Source organism: Lagopus leucura, unplaced genomic scaffold (assembly GCF_019238085.1).
Source record: "Lagopus leucura isolate 7727_CA_CO unplaced genomic scaffold, USGS_WTPT01 Super-Scaffold_100008, whole genome shotgun sequence".
Classification (NCBI taxonomy): Eukaryota; Metazoa; Chordata; class Aves; order Galliformes; family Phasianidae; genus Lagopus; species Lagopus leucura.
In genome coordinates this window covers 8743999-8767578 of record NW_024962265.1, presented here as the reverse complement: position 1 = coordinate 8767578, position 23580 = coordinate 8743999, and the positions used below count along the sequence as shown (strand labels likewise).

Genomic DNA, 23580 nt, shown 5'->3' with positions numbered 1-23580 from the left:
ATTTTTCCAAATCACTGTGTTTGACAGCTTAATGGTGAGCACTGGCTAGTGTTTCCTGAACTGTGTTATGTATAAAGCAGCATAAGACATACTCAAGGGTATATAATTTACTTCTGATATGAAGCAGTACAATGGCCCGAGTGTCATCACTCTTGAGCTAGACAGCAATAACACTAACTGGTAAAGCATGGGAAAGGTTTCTACACTTCGTCTATCCGAATGTATATTCACATATCAAAAACATTAAAATCCTTGGGTACTAAAGGCAGTATAAGCCAATTAAGATGTTTGGAGCTTGAGGAGAGCTGCTGCTATACAAAGGGAGGCTAAAAGTTCCCTGTGTTTGCAGAAGACAGCTAATTGATGTCTTCACACAGAGGGTGATGACACACTGGAATAGGATGCTCAACAAGGTTGTGGATGCCCCCATCCACAAAGGCATTCAAAGTCAGGCTGAATGTGGCTCTGGGCAGCCTGGTCTAGTGGTTGGCAACCCTGCACATAGCAGGGAAGTTAAAACTACATGATCATTATGGTCCCTTTCAACCAAGGCCATTCTATGATTCAAATATCAGAGGTGGGATTACTGAATGTAGACTTACAACCTTCTAAGAGATGCACAGTGAGGGACTGAAATCACAAGTTGCACAAGGGAAATCATGAATTCTTTGCTATGGGAGCAATTAAGCTCCAGAACAGGCTGCCCAAAGAGGCTGTGAAATCTGCAGAGATTCTCAAAATTCAAGAGGCTGTCCAACCTAACTTTAAAACTAGCCCAACTTTGAGGTGGAGGTGGGACTATATTATCTCAACACACTGCTCCCAATCTGTTGAGTTGGTGATCTTTTTCTCAGGCACTATGATGGCTGAAGTGCTTGGCTATTTAATGTTTTTAGAAGGCAATACAGGCAATCACATCCTTATGGATTTCTTGTCAAGATGCTGTGGAAGGTGAGAAACAGTAGGGATTTCAGTATTTGTTCTTACTAAATAAGAGCTTCAATGTAGGCAAGTATTCTACAAGTGCAGTGTTGTTGAGATTAAAGATACAATTAGTCATGTCTACAAAATATCCTTCAGAAAAGCCACTTTGCTTTTATTTATGTATATATGTATATGTACATATGAAAAAGAACAATTTTAAGTTAAACAGTAACAGATGCATGAAGCAAAACAATGTTACTTTTGTAACTTGTCACAAGTTGTTGTCGTCTTCTATGAGCTCTTCCACCAAATGATGAAGAAATTAAAAAAATAAAATGCCTAGGTTATAATTCTCTCAGACAGGCAATGTTCAACGAGGCTGTAAGAACATAAGGACTCAGAGCAGCCTACACTACTGCTGTCAAAAGAACGACTTTTAAAGAAGTATGTGGAAGCATTACTATAAAACTCTCTGTACTATTATATCACTAATCAAATGAGCAAAGGACAAACTTGTTGATTCCTTTCCTTCCTTTCCACTTCCTTTCTACAAGGCTGTAATATTTCTACTACAGAAATTATACTTGGGTATAACAAAAGGAGCATCAATGTGATGTAAGTGATTAACCAGACAGTAAAATTTCTGAAAAAGACAGCCACTGGCTCCAACTTACACTCAGACAAATGTATCAGCTTCTTTCACTGTTACCCTCTACACCATCTACATGTTGCCCAGCAAGATTGTGGATGCCTCCTCCCTGGAAGCATTCAGGGCCAGGCTGGATGGGGCTGTGAGCAAACCAGTTGAGTGAGAGGAGCCCCTGCCTATAGAAGAGGGGTTGAAACCAGGTAATTTTAAAGGTCCCTTCCAACCCAAATCATTCTATGATTCTATTATATATGCAACAAAACCACAACAATGCAAGAGGATATAGAAAATGTGCTCCATAAGTTCATTGAGTAAATACTACTTACATGCTGCATTATGATTTCCTGAGGTGCAGCGTTCTAATCCTATACATGATTAGAAAATAAACATCAAGGCTCAAATTCCTTTTCTCCATATTAGGCATAAATTTTAGGGAGGTAACTCTCATTCTGATTCACCTTGTCTATCATCTCTCCTGATCTTTTCACTTATGGCAACTGCTGACTGTCTACACCTAGCAGTTGTCCAGATTTGCAGAAATCAGCATTTAAGTTATTTATCTCACACATACTGAGAAAGTCTCCAGCATTTAATCCTCTTCAGATCCTTCATCTATACTACTTATTTTTAAACTCTGTCTTTACTTTTAGTTAATGGCTAGCTCACCTGAGGATCCTACACCAGAGAATAGGCTTGCCAGGCAGTGTAAGAGCACCAGCAGACTCAATGCTTGAGCTGCATTTGGCAATAGCCAACAGCTTGCCAAGTGAGTAAGGCAACAGAATGAAAGCTGCACTTCAGCAGGAACCACTCAGATAGCATGAGAGAAGGTGTCAGAGAGGGACTGGCTGGGAAACAGAAGTAGGGATTTGCAAGGAGATCAGAGAGAAGATATGGACAGATGGGGAATGTGAACAGAAACAGAGCCTAGATCCAAATCCAGTCTGTGAGAATGCAAGAAGTTCTGGAGAAGGAGAGCCAAAAGGCAGGCTTCATCCGTACTCTCACACAGAAGGATAGAAGGAATACCAAGAAAGAAATTTCAAGCTCTGCCCAAGCATTTTATACTTTAAGTCATACCTGAATTTTGATTTTTTTAGTACTTTTATTGTCACACTTCTGAAATTTGATGGATTGATTTTGTTTTTATTATTTTTAATTTTCTACCTGTATTGTCTGTACCATTCCTGAATTTCATCTTGGAACATTGTGTAGAATTGCTGTTCTGCTTTCCAAAGTGACTGGGATTCCTGTACTGAATTGATCTGAAAATGATATGTGAGTGCATTTTTCCTACAATCTAAATTGCAATTAAATATTTAAAGAGTCAAGTCTATGACCAAATCTTGTTTGTTCCACTTAAAGCTGCTGTCCAATTTGACAGTGACCAATTTAACCTGATAGCTCTTTTCAGTTTGCAGATGGAAAGTATAGTTCCATTAAAAAATAGTAATTGCTAAATATTAGCTTATGAATAAATAATGGTACACTGGAGGAAGAAATTAAAGAAAGGCAGTAGAAAGAACTATTTTGTCAGTATTTCCTAATACTTACATTGGATTTTTGAGCATCAATATGTAAACCACATGCCTACAATTAAATCTCAGATTAATTCAGAATTGTGAATACAGTTATTTACTTTAATAAATACTTTTTAACACAAAAACATTTACTTAGAAAATCAATGTCAAAACAGAAACATTTTGAGAATGAGGACCAAGGTGAAGTGCTCATAAGTTTAGTTCTGTCATAAGCAAGTCTTATTAATTTCAAAAAATAATTATTAGGTGTTATTAGCCCAAATGATGGTGTAGCACTTATGGCAAGAGAGAATCAGATTTAGCAAATATTTCCAGAGATGAGATGTAAATCTTCAGAGCTGTGAGCGATGATTTATAACATTAATAATGCATTATTCACTATTAACACACTTGCAGCTTAGACATTAAAGACTAGCCTGATTTTATCCTTCCCTGTTTATTTTATCTTATTTTATTTATTTGTTTTGAGTGAGCATCAGATCATTAGTTTTGAAAGTACTGAGGTACTTTTCATATATTTTCAAGTAGAACATATGAGCCATCATCTTTTTTTTTGTTTTGTTTTGTTTTGTTTTGTTTGTTCTTGCCAGTCTTGGATTACTTCCAAGTAAAATTTAATCACATTTGGCTGATCAAGGCAATATTTAATAAACTTTTAAAAATATCTTAATGATATTAAAAGAAGTGCTGGAAATAAAGCTCACATTATGAGATAAAGTTTTGGAGAAGGCATTAGTTTTCTACTTTGACAAGAATAAATTCCATGTTTTTCTCTAATTACTTCACATTGGGAAAGTTTGCAGGGAGGTTTTTGTGCATGCAAACTAGATGCCTTCTGGAGAAAGCTCTGGAGAATCTCTGTTCTAAGGATATCTCAAATGTATTCAAATCTCAGTAGGGAAAAGCAGCCCAAACCAATGACTCCATTTGGACAACATCAAACCACAGGCTGAATCCAGTCCAATGTTAGATTCTCCAGCTGCAAAAAAGCATACTTGCAGAGGCTTTAGCATCAGCTAATGTGATCTGCTGTTCTGCTTTTAGTATACCAAATATCTGTCTGATAGGGCACACTCAGTGCTTCCTTTGCAGGGAAGCTTTTATAGAAGTTGATCTTCTGTCAAAGTTTCTGAGGATGTATGCTCATTTTCTCGGTACAATTATTCTAAGTTTTTGTCATTGCTGCTCCTAAGAGAGTGGACAGAATAAAATGCAAGAAGTTGAACTAGTCAGCAGAACATGTGAAAGAATCTGTCTTGAGTTCAGACAGGTTAGTCCTGTCCATCTATGATAAGCAGACAATTACACTAGTAGAAATGGTATCCTCCTCCTTTCTATTCAGATAAAACTACTGCATTCCATGGCTTGGCAAGAGAGAACAGTTTGAGGCAAAACAGAACTAAATAAGTTCAAGCTTAATAGTCAATGTATGCTACTCTTCTTCTATGTCTGCTTTATTCTGCTGTACATATGTATAGTATTTGTTACTCTAAAGCAGAGAACATTTATATTGATCTTTCCCTACACCCAAAAAGGATTCCTAAAATGGAATCATGGGGTTTGATAACCAAGTCAGCTGGAAACGAGTGCAGAGATTACAGTATCTTCATTCTTCTCTGTCTTTTATAGAAGACAAAAAATTGAGGACTGTGGCCATGGGTTCTTTTTTAATGTGTAAATGAGAGCTGGCTAACAGGGAGATGGATGAGCTGTCAGCAGGTAAGAAAAGGTTTAAGTGACAGAAAGCCTAGACTCTGTGTCAGCTCTACCATAAATCTCACACTTTAAAATAGATTATGAAGGGTCTCCTTTGAAAAGAAAAAGATTGAATATAATATATTTTTTTTTCTGCTATGCATGAGTATCCCTGTATTGAATATAGAAGGTATGAATTCAACTAATTTAAAAGTAACAGGCAATTCAGAATGACCCAGTTAAATACTTAGAAAACGAGGCTTATATGATATGTTGACCAAATGTGAGATAGTCTTCTCTGTTTTAAAATCTGACAGATGGAAAAAAAGGTGGCTTATTTAATTCACAGAAAAGTTATTCCAAAAGATTTAAAATACAGCAAAAGAAGCAGTAGCTTGAAATGTTAACAGATCTCTAAACTGTAAATGCTTCAAACCTTCAGTGGAAAAAGCAATCCCAAATCTAATGAAATGCTGAAGTGTAAAAAGATATTTTACTATTTACATAAAAGATTGTCATGAACTGTCTTTATGGGTGAGTGAGAGACTAACTTTTCAACTCAGTTTCCAGTGAATGTTTTTGAAATGCAGAAGAGAAGTGGTGTGCTGGGGATTGTAAGAATCAGTGACCCTCAGGGCCCTCCCCCTCCCCATCAGTGCATTGCTCTACTGAACTGACACTGCTACTTTAAAGATGTCTTTTTAAAGAAAATCTAGAGAGGAAGAGAAATTGACTTATGTGAGTGTGAAGCAGGAAACTCTTTTGAAAGTAACTCAACTGCTAACAGAACCTAAGTCCCATTATGAAAAGTCAGTAATATTTAATATTCTAGGCATTTAGGTCACTTCTGCAAAACAGACACATGAGCTCCTGAGGGATTTTGGATCTTTTGAAAATGATGCAGATTGCTTTGAAAATAATGCCTCATATTTACTACAACAGATAGTGAGAGAACAATAACATCATTTGATAGAGCAAATTCTCAAGTACTAAACACTATTTTTCAACATAGTCACAGCTATGAGCTATGCATTTTGACCTGTGATGAACAAGAGTCTGCATGTTGTGCTGTGATTTTGGTTCAAAAGTATAGGGATGACGAGACTGTGAGTGTCTCTTCTATGTCCTTGAAGCACTGATAAGCAGAATTAGAGCACTATTTCTCTACTACCTTCATGGATGAGAGAATGCCAATGGTGCATATCAAATAAATTATTAATCTCTCCCCTTTGACAGACAAAAATGAACAAAGGGTAAGAGAGGAGAAAACTGGCATATAAGGGATAATAGGAAAGAGGGTCCAGAAGAAGGCCATGAAGATGATCAGAAGGCTGGAACATCTCGTCTATGGAGAAAGGCTGTGTTGGTGCTCTTCAGCCTGGAGAAGAGCAGGCTCCAGGGGGATGTTAGAGTGGCCTTCCATTACCTGAAGGGAGCCTACAGAAAAGCTGGGAGGAACTTTTTACAGGGGTGGGTAGCAACAGGACAATGAGAAATGGCTTTAAACTGGAAGAGGGCAGATTTAGACTAGATATTAGGAAGAAATTCTTTGCTGTGAGGGTGATGAGACACTGGAACAGGTTGCCCAGAGAGCTTGTGGATGCCCCATCCCTGGAAGCATTCAAATTAAGGCCAGATGGGGCTGTGAGCAACCTGGTCTAGAGGGAGGTATCCCTGCCTATAGCAGGGGAGTTCAAACTAGATGATCTTAAAGGTTTCTTCCAACCCAAACCAGTCTGTGATATTATGACATATGTGATATGATGACATAGAAACTCAGATCATGTTGTTTGTTTTTTTTTTTCCCCTGCAGTTAGCATGAGCCCAACAGAGGCACAAAAGAACAAAAGGAATTCAGTGGATACATCTACATCTTCTCTGGATTTCTGGCCTGAATTCAAACTCAAGATAAGATCTGCCCATGACCAATGAAGCAGCCGCATAGGTAGCTGAGGGACACCCTTCAGGGATATTGGAACCCGTGTGCTTAGCCAGACCCATTGACTTAATCTATCACTACATATTTTAATGTACTGTCAGGTTGACCCCAATAAACTGCATGCAAAAATAGGAATCATTCAAATGAGGCCAATCTCAGACTACGCTTTAAGACTGGTGTACACATGGCCAAGATGAAGGATCAGTTGCTAACAGTGACGGAAGAAGAGTTTCATTAAACCACATCCCACAAATGCCACTTAGATTTCCTGAAAAAAAAGGAAAACTCTTTGCACTTTAAATCTAGGATAGTCTTTCATCATACAACCAATGATGATTCTTTACTCAGTGCTCATCTGTACCAAATACCAGTTGTTTCTTCCATGACTCTACTTTGTTTCTGGCAACCTGCATCTCACAATTTTTCCTTGACACAGCTACACTTGGTTACTCACAGAACTGCACTCCCTACAAGGTACTAAAATAAGCAAAAAGCATAGCATTTCTTTTACTCTAGGACTAAAAAGAATCCACCATCTGTGTTCATTCTACTGCTCACAGAAGCTATGGCCACTATAACCACTGAAGTAAAATGTAAATGCATAACTTGTTATCTCGACATTAAATGTGCTGTCACCAAAAGCAATATCTTCTGGATATTTATCATTAGATGATTAGCAGAGAGATTATTTCTCAGTCTTTCAGTTCTACTAGACTGGATAAAATGTCATAATTTCCAACAAAAGGGACATTAAAGAACATAAAATTACAGCAGTAATTGTAAAAAGTGGAAATACCATTTTATCATTATATTCAGTCTCCATAATCTTTCCCTTATAATGTTATAATAAATATATTTTTCAATGGAAAAGGATATGAATGACGAAAGTGCATTACCTAGTGGGCAAATGTCATTTTATTGTAATCCTTAAAACAAGACTATTTTATTCCTATCCTACTAGGCTCACTGATTGCAGGAAGATGAAACTTTTTTATAAACTGCCACAAGATTACATCTGTGAAACATGCAGAATGACCACATCACATGAACACCCTTTTCATCTACAGTGTTTATAAATGGAAACAAAGACATAATACTGAAACAAGAACTATTAAAAATGTAATGGGATATTCATCCACGCAAAAAAATATCCCCTTAAGTAGAGAAATAGTCTTTCATTTCCATTTTCTTTCTTTACATTCATCACTGCCTTCTTCTTCTAAGTGAACTGTTTCACAAGTTATTCTGCACTGAACTTCATTATTCTGAATGATGTATCTAATCCCCTCTGTCTTTCCTTTTTTACAAGTAGGCAAGTAGATGCTCTCCACTCAACAGGCACAAAAGGGCACACAGAATTTACAAATGGCAACTGGACTCTGCAAAGTAATAGTAATAAAACAAACAAAAAAACAAAAACAACCAAACAAAAAAACAGCTGCAGTTCAAAAATACTTCAATGTTGATGAAACACTTTCATTTCATGTTTTCATTTCACAATTATTAAGATTATCCATAAATGATCTTGAATTTAAATTTCAGTATAGTAACAGCATGTTGTAAAAACATAAATCTGCAGTAGAAAAAAATGTCACCAAGGTTTATATTTTTTCAACAGTGCCACTATGTATATATTATTAAGAGGAACTTTTGAGTAAGATTATTAAGGCATAAAAGAAGAAAACACTGTCCATTTTTTCCTGTACTTTTGAGAAGTCAAGTTCTAACAGCAGGTTCTTAGTTGGTATCAAAAAGTCATAGTTATACTGGAATGAATACTGGAAGTCTTCTGGAAGCTAAATATCCTCTCCTCCCAGTACAACTGGATTGAGTAATCCAGTTGCAATCCAGAACTGAAACTCACACAGATAATGTCAAAGCAAATTATGCCCATATTTCCAGATGCTGATATCATTAGATTACTTTCTGAATCTTTCTAAGTATTCTTTTTATTATGTATAACTTCTGGCTTATTTTTCAACTTATTCCAGCTTAAGCTAACTGAACATAAGAGCTTGTATCAGAAAGAGAAGGGAAAACATATCTAGTGCATAACATCAAGTCTGAAAGCTGCCATGATGGCCATGGGGGGTTTGTGGAGCAGTTTCCCCACCACATGCCACAAGACACAGTTAACACAGCTCACTTTAAAAACATGGAAGATTTTCACTTTCCTTGCATTAGTCAACTTGTAGTTCAAGTTCCAGAAAAAATGCCCATCTCATTGAATTAGATTGTAAGCACTTTGAGACACGGACTATATTCTGCTTGATGACTACAAGTACTCTCCAACATCGAGTACAACTCAATCTTTTATAACTTCTGTTCAACATTTTTCAAGGTGCTGTTCTACATGAAAGGAGTGTTCATGCTGCTGTTTCTCACACTGTTAATCCTGCATTACGGAATGATTTTGATATGTCAAGACTACAGTTTTCTCTTCAAACTACTAATAATGTTTTAAAGCAGTGATAGCACAGGAAGTACTTAATATCTGATCAAATATGTAAAGCTGTAGAAACTGCTTTCAATGAGGTTCTCATAGGGTATAACCAGACAAACCTGGTCACTACAAAATATCAAACACAGAAGGACAAACCCACTTTATTCAGTCTGTACTACAGTCTTACTTATGTATTCACAGAAATGGAACATAAAAGACAAAAATTACAGACATCAAATGGCAGTTTTCCTAGAGCTCTTACAAGTTAGATACTGACCCTACAATTGACAGAATGGATTCAGACAAAAGGAAGTTTTAACATGTTAAATTATGTGGGTTTTTTGTTTGTTTGTTTGTTTGTTTTGTTAAACAATATTACTTTCTCTCATTCATTAACAATGGAGTGATTCTCAAATCAGAAATCTTCTCAAGGAGAAAGAATACTGTAGAAATAGAAAATTTATAATGTCAGTCCTTTATTATTCAAAATTGTCTCTATCCCAACTAAAAGCAGTACATCTCCCCTGACCTCATAAGAAACAGCCTCCAGCACTTGCATAACTTCTTGATAATCCTTCCTATTCAAAATAAACCAGGAAAAAAAAAACTATTTGTGGTCTGAAAACCTTCAGTTTGGAAGATGTAAAAGATGTACATACACACTGGGACATAAGATTACCAACAGTATCACAGATGGCTAAAAATCAGCTGAATCATGAAATTACAAATCTGATGTCATCTGTCTCAGAAAGCATATGCAGTAATTCCAGTGTAAATACACTACAGACCATGCCACATGAGCTGGGTGTTGTATTAATAGAAAAGAAAATGTTTCTCATTTTCTAGGAATTGCTAGTAACCATTTTATTGGCAGCAAAGTACTATTTAAAAAAAAAAAAAAAAAAAAGCACCATTCAAATTTTGAACAAATATTTGTTGTTCATTTTTTCCTGAATCTCACTAAGACTGTGATCTCAGTTCCCCGATTTCCAGGCAAAGCAATAACTCAAGTAGCCTTGCTTTAGACAGCAGACATTCATTGAGACTTATCAGCATGTTGAAAAGACTACATGCATAGCCACTGCTAATGAGTTCATCAGCCCTCATGCTATAATAGTCAGCTGTGCAATTGCATACTGAAAAAAAAAAAAAAAGAAAACAAATACTTCTTACCATGAAACCCTCAGTGTACTGAAACTGAGCTCTGGAACTGTCTTCTGCTGTGGGACTCAGGGGCTTAGGATCAGACATAGAGCGCTGCATCATCTTTGCTGCCTTTGGACTTGATGGAGGAACCTTGGCAATGTCAGCATGGAGCATCTTCTGAGGGCTGATGTCATCAGTGATGGATTTTTCATATGGTACAAATGCTGACTCTATAACTTTGCTTGGTGAAACAGGTGAAATGGGTGAATAGAGAACTTTGGGAGATTTGGGAGGGGAAGGGACTACCTGCAGAGTGGAGTCCGGACGAAGGTGAGATGAGTAGCCTATTTCTAATGGTGTTGGGCGTTTTTTATCTTTCTGAGGGGATGAAGCTGACAAATACTGGGGACTCTGATTGTCTGACTCTGTCTCTGTTTGACACCCCAAACTTTCTCCTTTATATGTCTTTTCTGGAGCTGAAATGTGTTTTATGATTTCAACCTTAGCATCCAATCGAGCCCTGATTGAAGGTGTTCTTATTGTTCCTACAGGTTCTGTTTGTACTGAAATCTCTGCTACTGTCTGAACTGCAATACTAGACACTTTGGAGAATTGTTTGGCTTTGTCTGCCTCTGTGGTACTCTCACTGTATTTCCCTACACGAGGCTTTCTTCTAGATCTGCTAGAAAGATCCCATTCATCCTGATCTTCATCATCTGTCTGGACACTTGTATCAACACTCTTCTTAGTTCTTCGTCTCCTGTTTGTGTAACCTCTGTCTGCTCCGTCTTCATCATCAGTTTGCACTCCACTGTCCACTATCTTTTTGTAGCATCTGGGCTCTTCTTCCAGAGACTCCTCAAGCTCCTCATAAGGGCCACGTAATTTTGGCATAGAACTCCTCTTTTTCAATTGCTTCTCCTCTCTAACATCAATATCTTTCAGAGACATTTCTGAAACAGAGCTCAGGATACCAGACCTAGGTATGTATTGGGTAATGCCATCTGACTGAACTGTATACCAAGTTTGGCTTTGTGGAATTTCAATGCCCAGCACTCCTGAAGCTGTAGTGGTTGCATCATCAGTAGGCCAAAATTGGCCATTCTCTGTGTTTGCATACTGTCCTTCCAAAAGGGCTTGATCTGTGGTTGTTTGTGGAGAGCCAGTTCCTGAAGGATCGTAACCATACTGATATATTTGTCGAATTTTTTGTTCCTCTAACTGTTGGTGGAGCTGTTGTTGAAGTTGTTGGAATTGTTCAAGTTGCAGCTGCTGCTGGGCTAATGTCTCTTGTCTCATCATATACTGAGCTTGCCGTTCTTCCTCTTGCTGAAATAAGAGATGATGTTTCATGGATTGCAGCTCCTCAAGCTTTTTTTGCACCATAAACTTCTCTTGTTCCCTAAATCTTTGAATTTCCTGACGTTCCCATTCTAGCTCTTCAGCAAAGCGTTGTTGCTTAATTTTCTCAAGTTCAAGAAGTTCACGCTCCAAATCAAGCTGCTGCTGTTTGCCTTCTTCGGGCGCAATGATAAGAGCAACCTCATCTTCGATTACATCTGTATAAACTTCAGATGCTGTAGCAGGTATTAAGTTGGTTGGCTCACTGGCAATAGCTTCTAGAGTAAGAGGTGGTAAGCCTGTCTCAATATCAAGAGTAGCACTTGCATCTTTTTCAGCTGCCATTGTTGTCAAGAAACTGTATGATCTTGGAAGTGGTTGATTTTGTTGCAAAGTTGATAATGAGGGCACTGAGTCAATTGTTTGGAGAGTAGGTAAATCTCTGACAGTAGTACTGAAAATAGAACCAGGTTGTGTAGTGATGGCAAATGTCGATGGGATTGGAGTTGCTACTGAAGAATAAACAACACCGTTGGATGATCTTAAAACACTTCCAGCGCCAAATGGGGAACTGAGGGATGATACCATTCTTGCTTGGGAATACTGTGGTGTACTGATCCCGATGCCAGAAATTACCTGTCGAGTCTCTGGGTAAGGACCAGTGGTCTTGCTTGAGTAATCCATAACCTCACCTGAAATTACAGGGCAAAGTTACAGTCCAGTCCCACAAAAGAATGCTGCTCTGTGGACTCTGATAGTCATCTCATCTTGATGAATTAAATGGGGAGGGGAAACTGCATGCAAATCTTCAGGTTATTGATCTATTTTAGATGTGAAGGAAGCAGCATTTCTTAACATGCAGGCACATGCAGGCATCTCTGTGCAAAACACATATGTAAAATGAAGAAATGAAATACATGTGTAATCCAGAATTGTTTGTCACAATGTCCAAAAGAAAACAAAACAACAGAAGGGGAAAAATAATAATATATAAAAAATCATCCTGAAATGAGATGAGGAACATCATAATCATATTTCAAAGAAAGATCTGCAGCTGTGTCATACTGACCTGAAGTAACTCTTCCAGAAGTAAGATCTACTGCTGCATCAGTTGCCCCAACTCGATAATCAAAACTATTCTTGCTTTTGTATGCAAACAGTCCAGCTTCTGATAAATTTGTGTCAGACATAGATGGTTTCATACCTCCCATTCCTCGGTAGCCATATGACCCTGAACGATCATATTGATAGTGGTCATCCCTGTAACCAAATCGATCCTCAGGAAGTGTAGTTGGAGGTTGCTGGGCTGTACAGCTTCTACCAAATGGCAGTTTATAAACCATATCACAACAGACTGCTCTTCTCCCTGCAGTCAGGTCCACAGGCTTTTCATCATCTTCTATTACTGTAGTTATGATACCTGAAGTAGTTTCATCCATTGTTACAACTGTTCTGTGAGATTTTGTAGTGCTGAGGTCAACTGCTCCAACCTCCATTGGCTCTTGAGAAGTGGAGAGATCAGTCCAACCATTTGTGACACTAACTGGTGGTACAGTAACAGGCTTTGTAGCAGCCCATGTCACTGCATGTGTTGAAGTACCTAGGGATAAATTTATTGGCACTTCATCTCTACTTATAGGGAAGGGCTGGCTACTTGTTACTCTGTATGGAGGCTCAAATTGTTTTGATGTTGTTAGCTGCAGTGGAGTTGTCATTGCATGTCCCAGATCCACAAGGCTGTCTGTGCTGGCAGAATAGCTTACAGTGGCAGTGCAGGTCATAACAGCTACTGTCTCAGTGACTACAGACAGAGAAGGATCTGCAACACATGCAGTACTAAGATTTATTATAGCTGGCTGAACAGTACTTACTGGCCTCCCAGATGTATCACTTGAGGGCATTTGCCTTCTCGCATCCATGGAAACAGAAGACAGATCCATACAGCTGTCTCTCATTTCAATATCCATCTTAGTTAAAGTGCGAAGATCAATGACACCACCCAAAGGATGGAATCTTCCATTCTCTCTATACCTGGGTTGATCTGTTATATATATTGGCTCTGGAGGTATAGTAATAGCAACACTGCCTAAACCAACACTGGGCACTGGGCGCTTCACTACAGACGCTGTGGTCTTGGCTACCTCTGTTGTTACTGCTTCTGATTTTGAAGTAGGTACTTTTTCAAAAGTTGATTGTGTGGTCATAGGAATAGTTTGCAAAGCACCTGTAATATACATACTCTGATCTGTTGTACTTTGAATTTCCACAGCTTTCGTGGATGAAGTAAAAATTGGTTGCATAGGCTGGGGAATTTGTTCTTTAGAAGGTGCTTCTAAAGGCCAGCTGGTAACAGCCTGGCTAGTGATAGCTTCTGTGGGAGTTCCAGGCTCAGATGGCAATGTGATGACAACATAAGTTTCCTGTGAGGGTTTTGCCAACCTCGGTGAAGATTTGTTAGAGTGTGGAGACAAAGGGGATGTGGGAGATGCTATTTTGTATTCAGCTGAAGAGACTAAATTCAGAGTCATACTTGATGTCAATGACAAACCTATTGGTTTGGGCTGTGTTTCTGCTGGCTTATGAGCAGCTGTTGGGAGTGGAGGAACTGCTGGTTTAGGAGCAATTGGAGGTTTAGTTACTTCAGTAGGCCTGTGACTGAAAACGAGCCCTGCTGGAATGGAGGACGGCTTGGGTGGTACAGGAGGTGGTGTTGAGGTGTATGTTTTTGTGACTGGTACCACATGATTCTTTAATACACCTGCGGATTCCAGTGTAGCAACACTTGTGACTAAAGGTACCATTGGGGGAGCTATTGCCATGGGAGCCTGAATCTGTGACTTCTTTTTGGGATAAATGGCTGGTTTGGGTAAAATAGGTGGAGGTAATGGAGGAGGAGGAGGTGGTGGTGGTGGTGGAGGTGGGGGTGGAGAAGGTTGTGCAGGAGAATCCAAAGAAGAGCTTCTAAAAAGTGAAAATACTTTGGATGTTAGAGCAGGAGCTGAGGAAGGCATGGAGACTATGCTGGTCTTACTTACAACTCTGGGTGTAGGTACAGAAGGTGTTTCTGATGCAGGCTCTTTAACTGAAACTGATGCTATACATATGGGTGGTTGTTCAGATGTAGCACCAGTCAAGTTAACCCTTGTCAGATCAAGACTCAATTCTTTGTGTGAATCTTCATGATGAATTTTGACAATGCTAGCCTCTACCGTACTTTTCATTTTTCTAGCTGCATCCTTTTCTGCTGTGGAGATATCATTAGTAATGGTATCAGCTGCATATTGCTTGGGTTTTAAAACTGTAGTGGTGAATACTGAAGGCGCAGTTTCAGGCAAACAAACTGCAGCTTGATGCACAGTATCCATATCTGAGGCTATAGTTGGCGTTGTAGTGGCTCCGGCAACAGATTCATAAGGCATGCTCACTTCGGAGTACTCTTCTGTAGGTGCAAAGGGAACTTTGGCTATTATGTCTTCAGAATCTGCTAGTTTACTTACAGCATCTGCTGTATCTACATAACCTGTGGTTGCACTATCTATAGGTGATGAACTGTCTGTGGTGCAAACGGAAGATGTAGATGATGTTAAGGAAGCTGTATCAGAAGGTAAAATTGATGCAGCACCTTCTGATATCTCAGAGTATGTCAACATCGATGTTTCATGAGAAATTATTTCTTGAATTTCTCTAGCATAATCTGTTAAGTATTCATCTTCAATTTCCTCTGCTGTAAAATGCTGTGTTATTTTAACATCTGGAATAGAAAGTGCTATGCTACTGAGAGATGATACGTCTGAGATTGCTGAAGTGGTGCTTGATGTTAAAGATGTGCTATCTGCCGTTTCTCCAGTACTAGGTACCTTCGTATCAGATGCAGGAGCAAAATCTGAAGTTGGCTGTGTTGGACTGGACCCAGGAGTTAGCTGCATTCTTTGTTTTTTCATAAGCTCTTCATAAGCAGCTTCTGCATCTAACAACTGCTTTTCTTCAGTGGTGGAAGTTACTGTGCTGTCTAATACAACTATTTCATGACTTTCTGGAATAATATAAGAGCTAGAAACAATATCTTCTTGAGGCACAATTGAACATAAAGACTCTACACTATAATAGTCTTCCTGTAGATCAGTAATTTTCTGTGATTCATCATAGATCTGTTCTGAAGTTCTTATTTTTTTCTCTTTTCCTCTCTGCTGTATGTATTCATTACTATCGTCTTGTCTCATTCCAAGATTAGTATCAACAGTTCCATTGTAAGTATCCTCTATTAAAGACTCATAAATATAATCCTCTATCAGCATTCCACCATATAAAGATTCTTTTTCAAATACCTCATCTTTTTCGCTTGTAATTTGAAAAGACTTGGACTTGTGGGTCTTATGAATCATTTCCTCATATACCTCTTCAGCACTTTTCAGTATCTTTTGACCACTTTCCTCTTTTAGGACTCCAATTAGTTTTTCATCTGTTGGTGAGTATAGAGAGACAGCAGTAGGCAATTTGTAAACTTTTTGTACTTCTATTATTTTTTCTGGGCTGATTTCAAATCCTTCAGGATCTGATTCAATACTAGGTGAGTACTCCGAACAGGAAGATCTGTGCAGCTCTTCCATTTCGGCTGCCTGTCGTAGTTCTTCTGTTGGAGAGGCATCTTCAATCGGAGAAAGATTACTTGGAGGAGTCTTTGGACGTTCTCTTCTTCTCTGAGCTCTCAGTTCATCCTTGTCCTTTTTAGATTTTTTGCTAGAACTTTTTCTTTGTTGCTGTTCTAGCTCACGCTGTTTCTCTTGTTCCTTTAGCAGCTCCTCTTCTTCCCGTAGTTCTTCTTCTTCTGAAGAATCTTCAATAGTTGGAAGAAGAGGACCATGAGACCGATGCCTAGCTTTGCGCTGCTGTTTGCTCTCCCCTCCCAGTTTTTTGTGACTAGGACTGCTGTCACTATCTTCATCAAGTGATGACACTGAAGTAGGTGACGTACCTGGTGTGAAACTAGAAGCATGTAAACTAGAAGACCCTTCTCCTCTAGATCTATCTTCAGGTGAATCTGTAAGACTCTCCATCTCTAGCTCAGGCTCTTCATCAAAATACAAAATACCCTTCTGTTGTTCAGGTGTCTCAGAGTATTTGCTTGTTATTGTACTATTTAATTCTATTGTTTTGAAACGCCGAAGGCCTCCTCCTCCACTTATAGCAAGTTCTTCACCATCTTGACTTTTAGTTTCCCTGTATTTTGGCTCTGGGCTTTCATCAAAAGTCTCATCATCGTCATCATGCCATGAATGTCGTCTTCCTGCATCCTCATCATACCCTGCACTACTTTTCCGTGCCATTCTCCTATGTTTTCCTGCTGTTCCTTTGGCTTTGCTTTTCACTTCTTCTTTCTTTTGGGTTTCAGTTACACTGATCTCTTTGAGTTGATTTCTAATGAATTCATCATCTTCAGAACCTGAGGCATCTTCATCAGCACTCATTTCTATAATTTGTTTTCTAATGAAGTCTTCTTCATCACCAGATCCCTGACTGTCATCTCGTTTGTACTCATCACTACTTGAAGAGCCAACACTAGCTCTTCTTTTTCTCCTTGGTACAGGTGAGTTTTCACTCTCACTACTGTCTTCCACAGAATCATAGCGTTGTCTTCTTGCTGGTGTTCCATCTCCTCCATCTTCTTCCTTGTAGTCAGTTTGGGACGAAGCACCTCCTTTGCTATCTGCTGCAATGGTTCTTTCACCTTCTTGAGTAGCTTTTAAGTCTTCCTCATCAGAACTGTAAGATTCTGGAGTGACTGGCAAAGGCTTTGTTTTATGCTGATCCTTTGTCTGTTCACTGTATGTTTCATAAAGTTCTTTCCTTTTCACAGATTTTTCATCAGCAAGTGTACTTGCCTGAGCTTCCAAAATAGAAAGGACAGTACTTTCTAATTTAGCTAGATCTGAGGGGCTCGGTGGGCTTTCTTGTGAAATAGTGTCTTTTTGACTAGGTTCTCTGGGTAAGTCCTTTTCATCACTGGGGATATGACTTGGAATTTCACCAAGTGAACTTGATATCCCATCAGAAGAATACCCGGTGTCACTCAGACCTTGTGGACTTTTCTGTTGCTGAGAGCTTGATGTATCTGATTTGTCATCCTCCTTTTCCTAAAAAAATAAATACATATGCGTGTGTATATACTTATATATAAACTCTTTATGTCTCCAAGCAATTACATATGTGTGTTTTTCTAAAAGATGAGCTAAAGTCCTAGATGTAAAATTTTAAGTCAAATTATGTTAAATCATAAATGACTAAACACTAGTTCTGCTTTGCAAAGCCATTAACTATGCAAGCATTTAACTATGCTTTGCCTGATTTTCCACATCCACAAATTATATTATAAATTGTAAAATTTTAAATGCAAATAAAAAGCAAATAGAGTGGTTAATTGCTCTCAGAATCCTATCTAATGATAGTCTATCATTTGTTCACATGTGCATGGAACAAATTTTTTGTTGGCTAATTTAAAATAATATTTAATTACTTATGCTTCAAAATTGCCTACGGAGTTCTAGATGTCAATATAGCTTACCAAACAGCCTGCAGCATTTCTGGGGTCTACTCCTTACTTTGCCCATTTAATATTTTACAGTTCCCTAAAAATATGTGCATCTTCTCAAATTTTGGAGCTTTGGTTTCATTTTTCTGTAGAGTTACACAATGTAACATAAGAATACACAGAGTACTGAAGCATGAGTTAATGTGGTCTGGAATGTCCCCATATGTGTACAAACATTTTCTCAACAGTTCATTAAAAACGAGTTTCTCAGTACATTTGTAATGCAGAGGTAAGCTGAAGGAAGTATAATTGTATGTGATAAAAGCAAGACAGACAGCTATTGATCAAAGGAAATAAGGAAGAAAACAAGGCAGGCATATGCAACTGAACACTGTAACCAGTACTTTCCTACTTTCTTTTGGATAACAAAATATGAAGAATATCCTACAACAAATATTTTCACACCAGTTTCCCTTCTCCTAGATGTGAAATGCCTCCTAATTTCTTGCAGCTGTGAAATGCAAGAAGAATCTCATCATCCAACTGACAAAATAACCCTGTTTCACGACAATGACAGCTTATCTTATCAACAAGTGTCTTCCTCTCCAATAGTAACTTGTGAACAAGCATACCAAGTCTCCTGATCCTAATAATATGATGTGATTTAATAATATGATATGATTTAATAATATGATGTGAAGTATTATAGCACTCAGGTACTACTGGAGTGGGGAGGCACTGGAACAAGTTGCCCAGAGGAAATATGGATGGACCATCTCTGGAAGCATTCAAGGCCAGGTTGGATGGGGCCCTGGGGCAGCCTGATTCAGTGGCTGGCTATCCTACGTATGGCAGGGGGTTGGAACTAGATATGTAGGACCTTTAAGGTCCCCTTCAACCTAAGCCATTCTATGGTTCTATGATGATTCTATGATTATTTATCAATTTTGTTAATCTAAATCAATGATTTCTCAAGTAGACCTAACAATTTACTTAAATCTGTGACTTATCAGCATTGTTAGCATTATTCTGCATTCAAAAGAAAATACTGTGGAACAAATACAAAAAAATCATGACAGTTATAATTTTAGTACCATCTATAGTATCATAGTAGGTACATTCACACTTATCTTTAGTTGCTATCAATTTTTTAATATTTTGAAATATTTATTCACCTAAACTTGTATATTTAAGGACAAAATATAATAGAACAAATATTTGTTATTGTCAGTTATTTTATTTTTTAAGAGCAGTTCATTTTTTTTCACTATTTAATTTACAGTTTCAATACCTATTGTTGCCTTCAGGCATGTCACTGTGCACATAATCCTCCACTAAAACCACTAGCAATGTGATTAAAATAATCTACTCATCAAGATCTAGTTTAGTAATCTCCATTTCAGAAAAATGATTTATTATATACTTAACAAAATCAGATATTACCTTGGATGGAAACAACATCTGTTCTTAACAATACTGAACCCAATATAATAAACCCAAGTATCTGATTCCAGAGCAAAAGTTGTTGCATTTAAAAATTAGATTTGGCAACAATTATTTCTAAGAACAACTCTCCTGATAAAGCTGTGTTTAATACATAAACAAGGACAAAACTCCAATAGCATTCCAAACAGCTCTGGGAAGCCATCACCACTTTAAAACTTCTGAACTCATTATTATGAAAAAGGTACTTTTGGATATTCTTCAGCCCATAATGATAGAATCATATGGACCTTTCCTATCAGGTAAAAAATGAAACATAGAATGTATATATATAGATATTTTCAAACTTGTCTTTATATCTTTACTCCCATTATTATAGAATATTTTTAAGGGACACTTGGAATATGTTTTTTAAAAATATGTTTCCAGTTAAAACTAAGGGATTCTTTCATCTAGAAATATCATACCCCCATTACAATTTCAGCAATTGTTATTTTGTTTCTAATATGTTTATACTTGCAAAGACATACCCAATTATGCAATTCATCAACTTAGTTTACCTTCTAGAAAATTCAAATATTTTTCAAGCTCAGAAAGTCTCCTAGCAGTTGATGGACAGATTGCACCCAAGTAGGGAAAGTGAGTCAATGAGAGTTCCACACAGAGATGAAGTGATAAAATGACTTAAAAATCATGAGACAGAACATGTTAAACAAGTAGTTAACTTCAGAAGTAAACAGGCAAGTGGGCATGGAACAACCTTAGCCATTCTCCTAATCTGAGATAGTAACATTATCTATGTGTCCAATGTGTAGTTTCCACTCAATGCCCAAACCAGACAAGATGGAACTGAGTGCTGCAATTGCCTGATATATTAATGAACTCCAGCATATGCCATAATATCACTGCTATAAATAAATAATAAGATACTGAATGTTGGAAAAAACTGCTATTTGTACAGTAAGGAGAAGAAAAAGTTCTATAGTAGTTAGGAACTTCCCTAAGCATAAATGTGACAAGAAAATCCAGCTTTCTTTTCAAGGCTACTATATATAAATATATTTTCTATCCTTTTTATATGTAGAGTTGTCTGATGCAAAAAATATCTTGCACATCATGTTTTAAGATAATATGCATGCGATTTATGAGAAGAAACATTTGGTCTTTATGCATTTTTTCCCTCCCTCAGGTGTTCTGAGATAAAGGAATTGTCATTAAATTTATCTGCTCTTCAATGACTAGTAATCTATTTTGGATAAGATTGGCCATCACATATGTGAAGACATCAACAAACTTGTAAACAAATTGTATCAAACACAAGATTTTTAGGCAAACAACGAACTGTTGAGGAAACAACATTTCTAAGGATTATACATACATTTAACAGCTCTTAGAGAATGAAAAATGAATGAAAAATGTATCTGAGTCAATAAAGAAAAAACTTTTGTTATTAATGCAACCTCTTTAATTTGTACTAATGACAAATGGATGCACTCCTACAATTCCAGTGGCATTTCTACAGTGATGAGTACAGTATATCGTAAAACTATTTCACAAAAGAAGTTTGTGCTTACTTGAAAATAGGTGATATCTAACTTACTTTAAAATGCTCAGTTGGTTATCAAATGAAATTAGAACTCTTTTAAAAGAAAAGTGATGTAAAAAAAGTCTTTTCAGTTTTTAGAATTATTTATAATTCAGTAAGATTAATAAAGGAATAATAATGGATTACATTCTGTTGCAGAAAATTTCTTGTGCAGGCAAACTCATGATTTTGAAAAGGTCATTCTCTTTATAGAAGCAATACAGTTATGTGCAAGCTGTCTCTGTCTGAGTAAATTATTAAATATTTTTTTTAATATTATCAAAACATTTTATTTAACAACCTGAGCCCAAAAATCTGCCTACAAACAATCCTCTTCTTACTTATTTTGTCTCCCTCATCCGTGTTTTGTAATTAAGAGCATTATAATGTCAATTTAAAATATATTACAGTATCACTATTTCTAACCAGGTATTCAACCAAAGCACATAACCCTTCTTCAGTAAACATGAGATGGCAATGATAAGGGCACTTACATCATGTGGCTGATGTGTTGTAAACATGTACCAGTTACAACATTATAACATGTTCATTTAGATATAACTAACTACTTTTATGTTGATTGGGAGTTCCAAGATAACTGTTACACACTGACAGATCAATATGTCATAACTGTCCCAGAATTCTAGGCATCCTTGTTAGGACAATTCATTGATACTGCACATGTGATTACAAGATAGTTTATTAGGAAAAAAAATACCTGTAAATCATCAGCAAATACAGTTTGTTACTTTATATCTCTTTGAACAAATTAAAGTTTAAAATATTATTGGGAAAAACAATTGTGTGAAGAAAAAATGGCATTGTGATATCTTAAACCATAATTTGAGGCCAAATCTTTAAAAATGTTTCAATATTTAACTCACATTTATTTCAAAGGTTCTCACATCTCTAAATATAATTGAGATCTGACAATTTCCAAGGCTGACTTCACTGTAACAGATCTTTATCCTCTGAGTTTCTTTTAAGCCTTGTTGGCATGTTGCTGACTTTTTTTATCCATGAAAAATGAGGATAATGTTACCTAATTATTTCACTGAGATGCTACAAGATTTAGTTAATCACCATTTTCACATATTTTGATATAAAATGGCATTAGTCATTTGTTAGCTGCATCTTTACATTGTTATTTACAAATACACCTGAAATCCTTCATAAGATTCTGTCCTGAAATATATTATAATCTTCAGTGTATAAATATTTTCATATAATTATCCAAACAGCATCAGTGAAGATACCAAACTTTTTTTTTTTTTTTTTTTTTTTTTTTTTTTTTTTTTTTTTGTGTGTGTGTGTGTGTGTGTGTACAAGGAAAAATAGCTATTCAATTGTCACCCTTTCAATTTTGGGGTCTTTTTATTTCAGAGTGTTCTAATTTTAAAAATACTTAAAAGATGACATCTATGTATTCCCTTTTATGAATTAAACTATTATGCTTTATAAACTTTGGTTAAATGTGCTTCAAAGTCTAATGACAGAAGTAAAAGAAAGTTAAACTTCATCTAGGGATGTAACTCAGGAAGTTCTGATTAAGTTAGAAGGCAATGAGAATGATTAAGTGAAACAAAAGTGAAATGCAGGTGTGTGTGCACCACATAACATATCAAGAGATAATTAGAAGTAATTTACCATACAAATCTGTTGCTATCAGAGACAAAAGTCAAATATATTTATCTTAGATTTGCCAAGAGTGTCATGTGTTTTCTTATCTTCACAGAACACAAAAATGACCAGAAAGGACTGAGACTAGAGAGTGATGAAAACTTTTCACTACAGAAGTTTTTGAATGCACACAAAAGAATAGAACTTTAAATAAAAACAAAACAAAAATAATCAAGTGTATTTCTTAGGTTCTCTGATATTAATGCATATTACTATGAAAATGCCTCCAAAGGGACATTCTGTTAACTTGCTCTTCTTGGAAAGTGCTGCACTAAAGTCTCATGCCTAATATGAAATACTCAAACTGATATTTCATTTTCTTAGATCACTTTCTTGTTTATTCCAGAAGTGAGCACTTTGGCTACGTTGCTGAGAACAAAATCTGTGTTCCCTCAGTACAACCACAAGATATCGCATCTCTAGATAGCAGTGTATCATATAAACACATCAGTTGATGGAAATGTATCTGACTGGAAATATGATTTCTAAAAATAATAATTTTTAACAGAACTCTCCACAACATGATTTCCTAATTGGAATAATTTTCTGCCTAAATACCTTGGTTATCAAACAAACAGAGAAATAAACAAAAACCTCATATTATTTACGGATTTTATTTTAAAACATAATTTTGGCAAGATTGGACTTTTCTCCTAAACCTTTTCCTA

General features: G+C 36.9%; 1 protein-coding gene across 1 annotated transcript in view; it reads right to left on the bottom strand.

Moving 5' to 3' along the window:
* PCLO (piccolo presynaptic cytomatrix protein) overlaps positions 1-23580 on the bottom strand; it is a 319356-nt gene that overhangs the window by 154755 nt on the left and 141021 nt on the right. Inside the window, exons 5-6 of the mRNA XM_042872716.1 lie at positions 12748-17809; positions 10365-12370 (exon numbers count right to left, since the gene is read on the bottom strand). Coding sequence (XP_042728650.1) covers positions 10365-12370; positions 12748-17809 — 7068 coding nt within the window. The remainder of the gene's footprint in view (positions 1-10364; positions 12371-12747; positions 17810-23580) is intronic.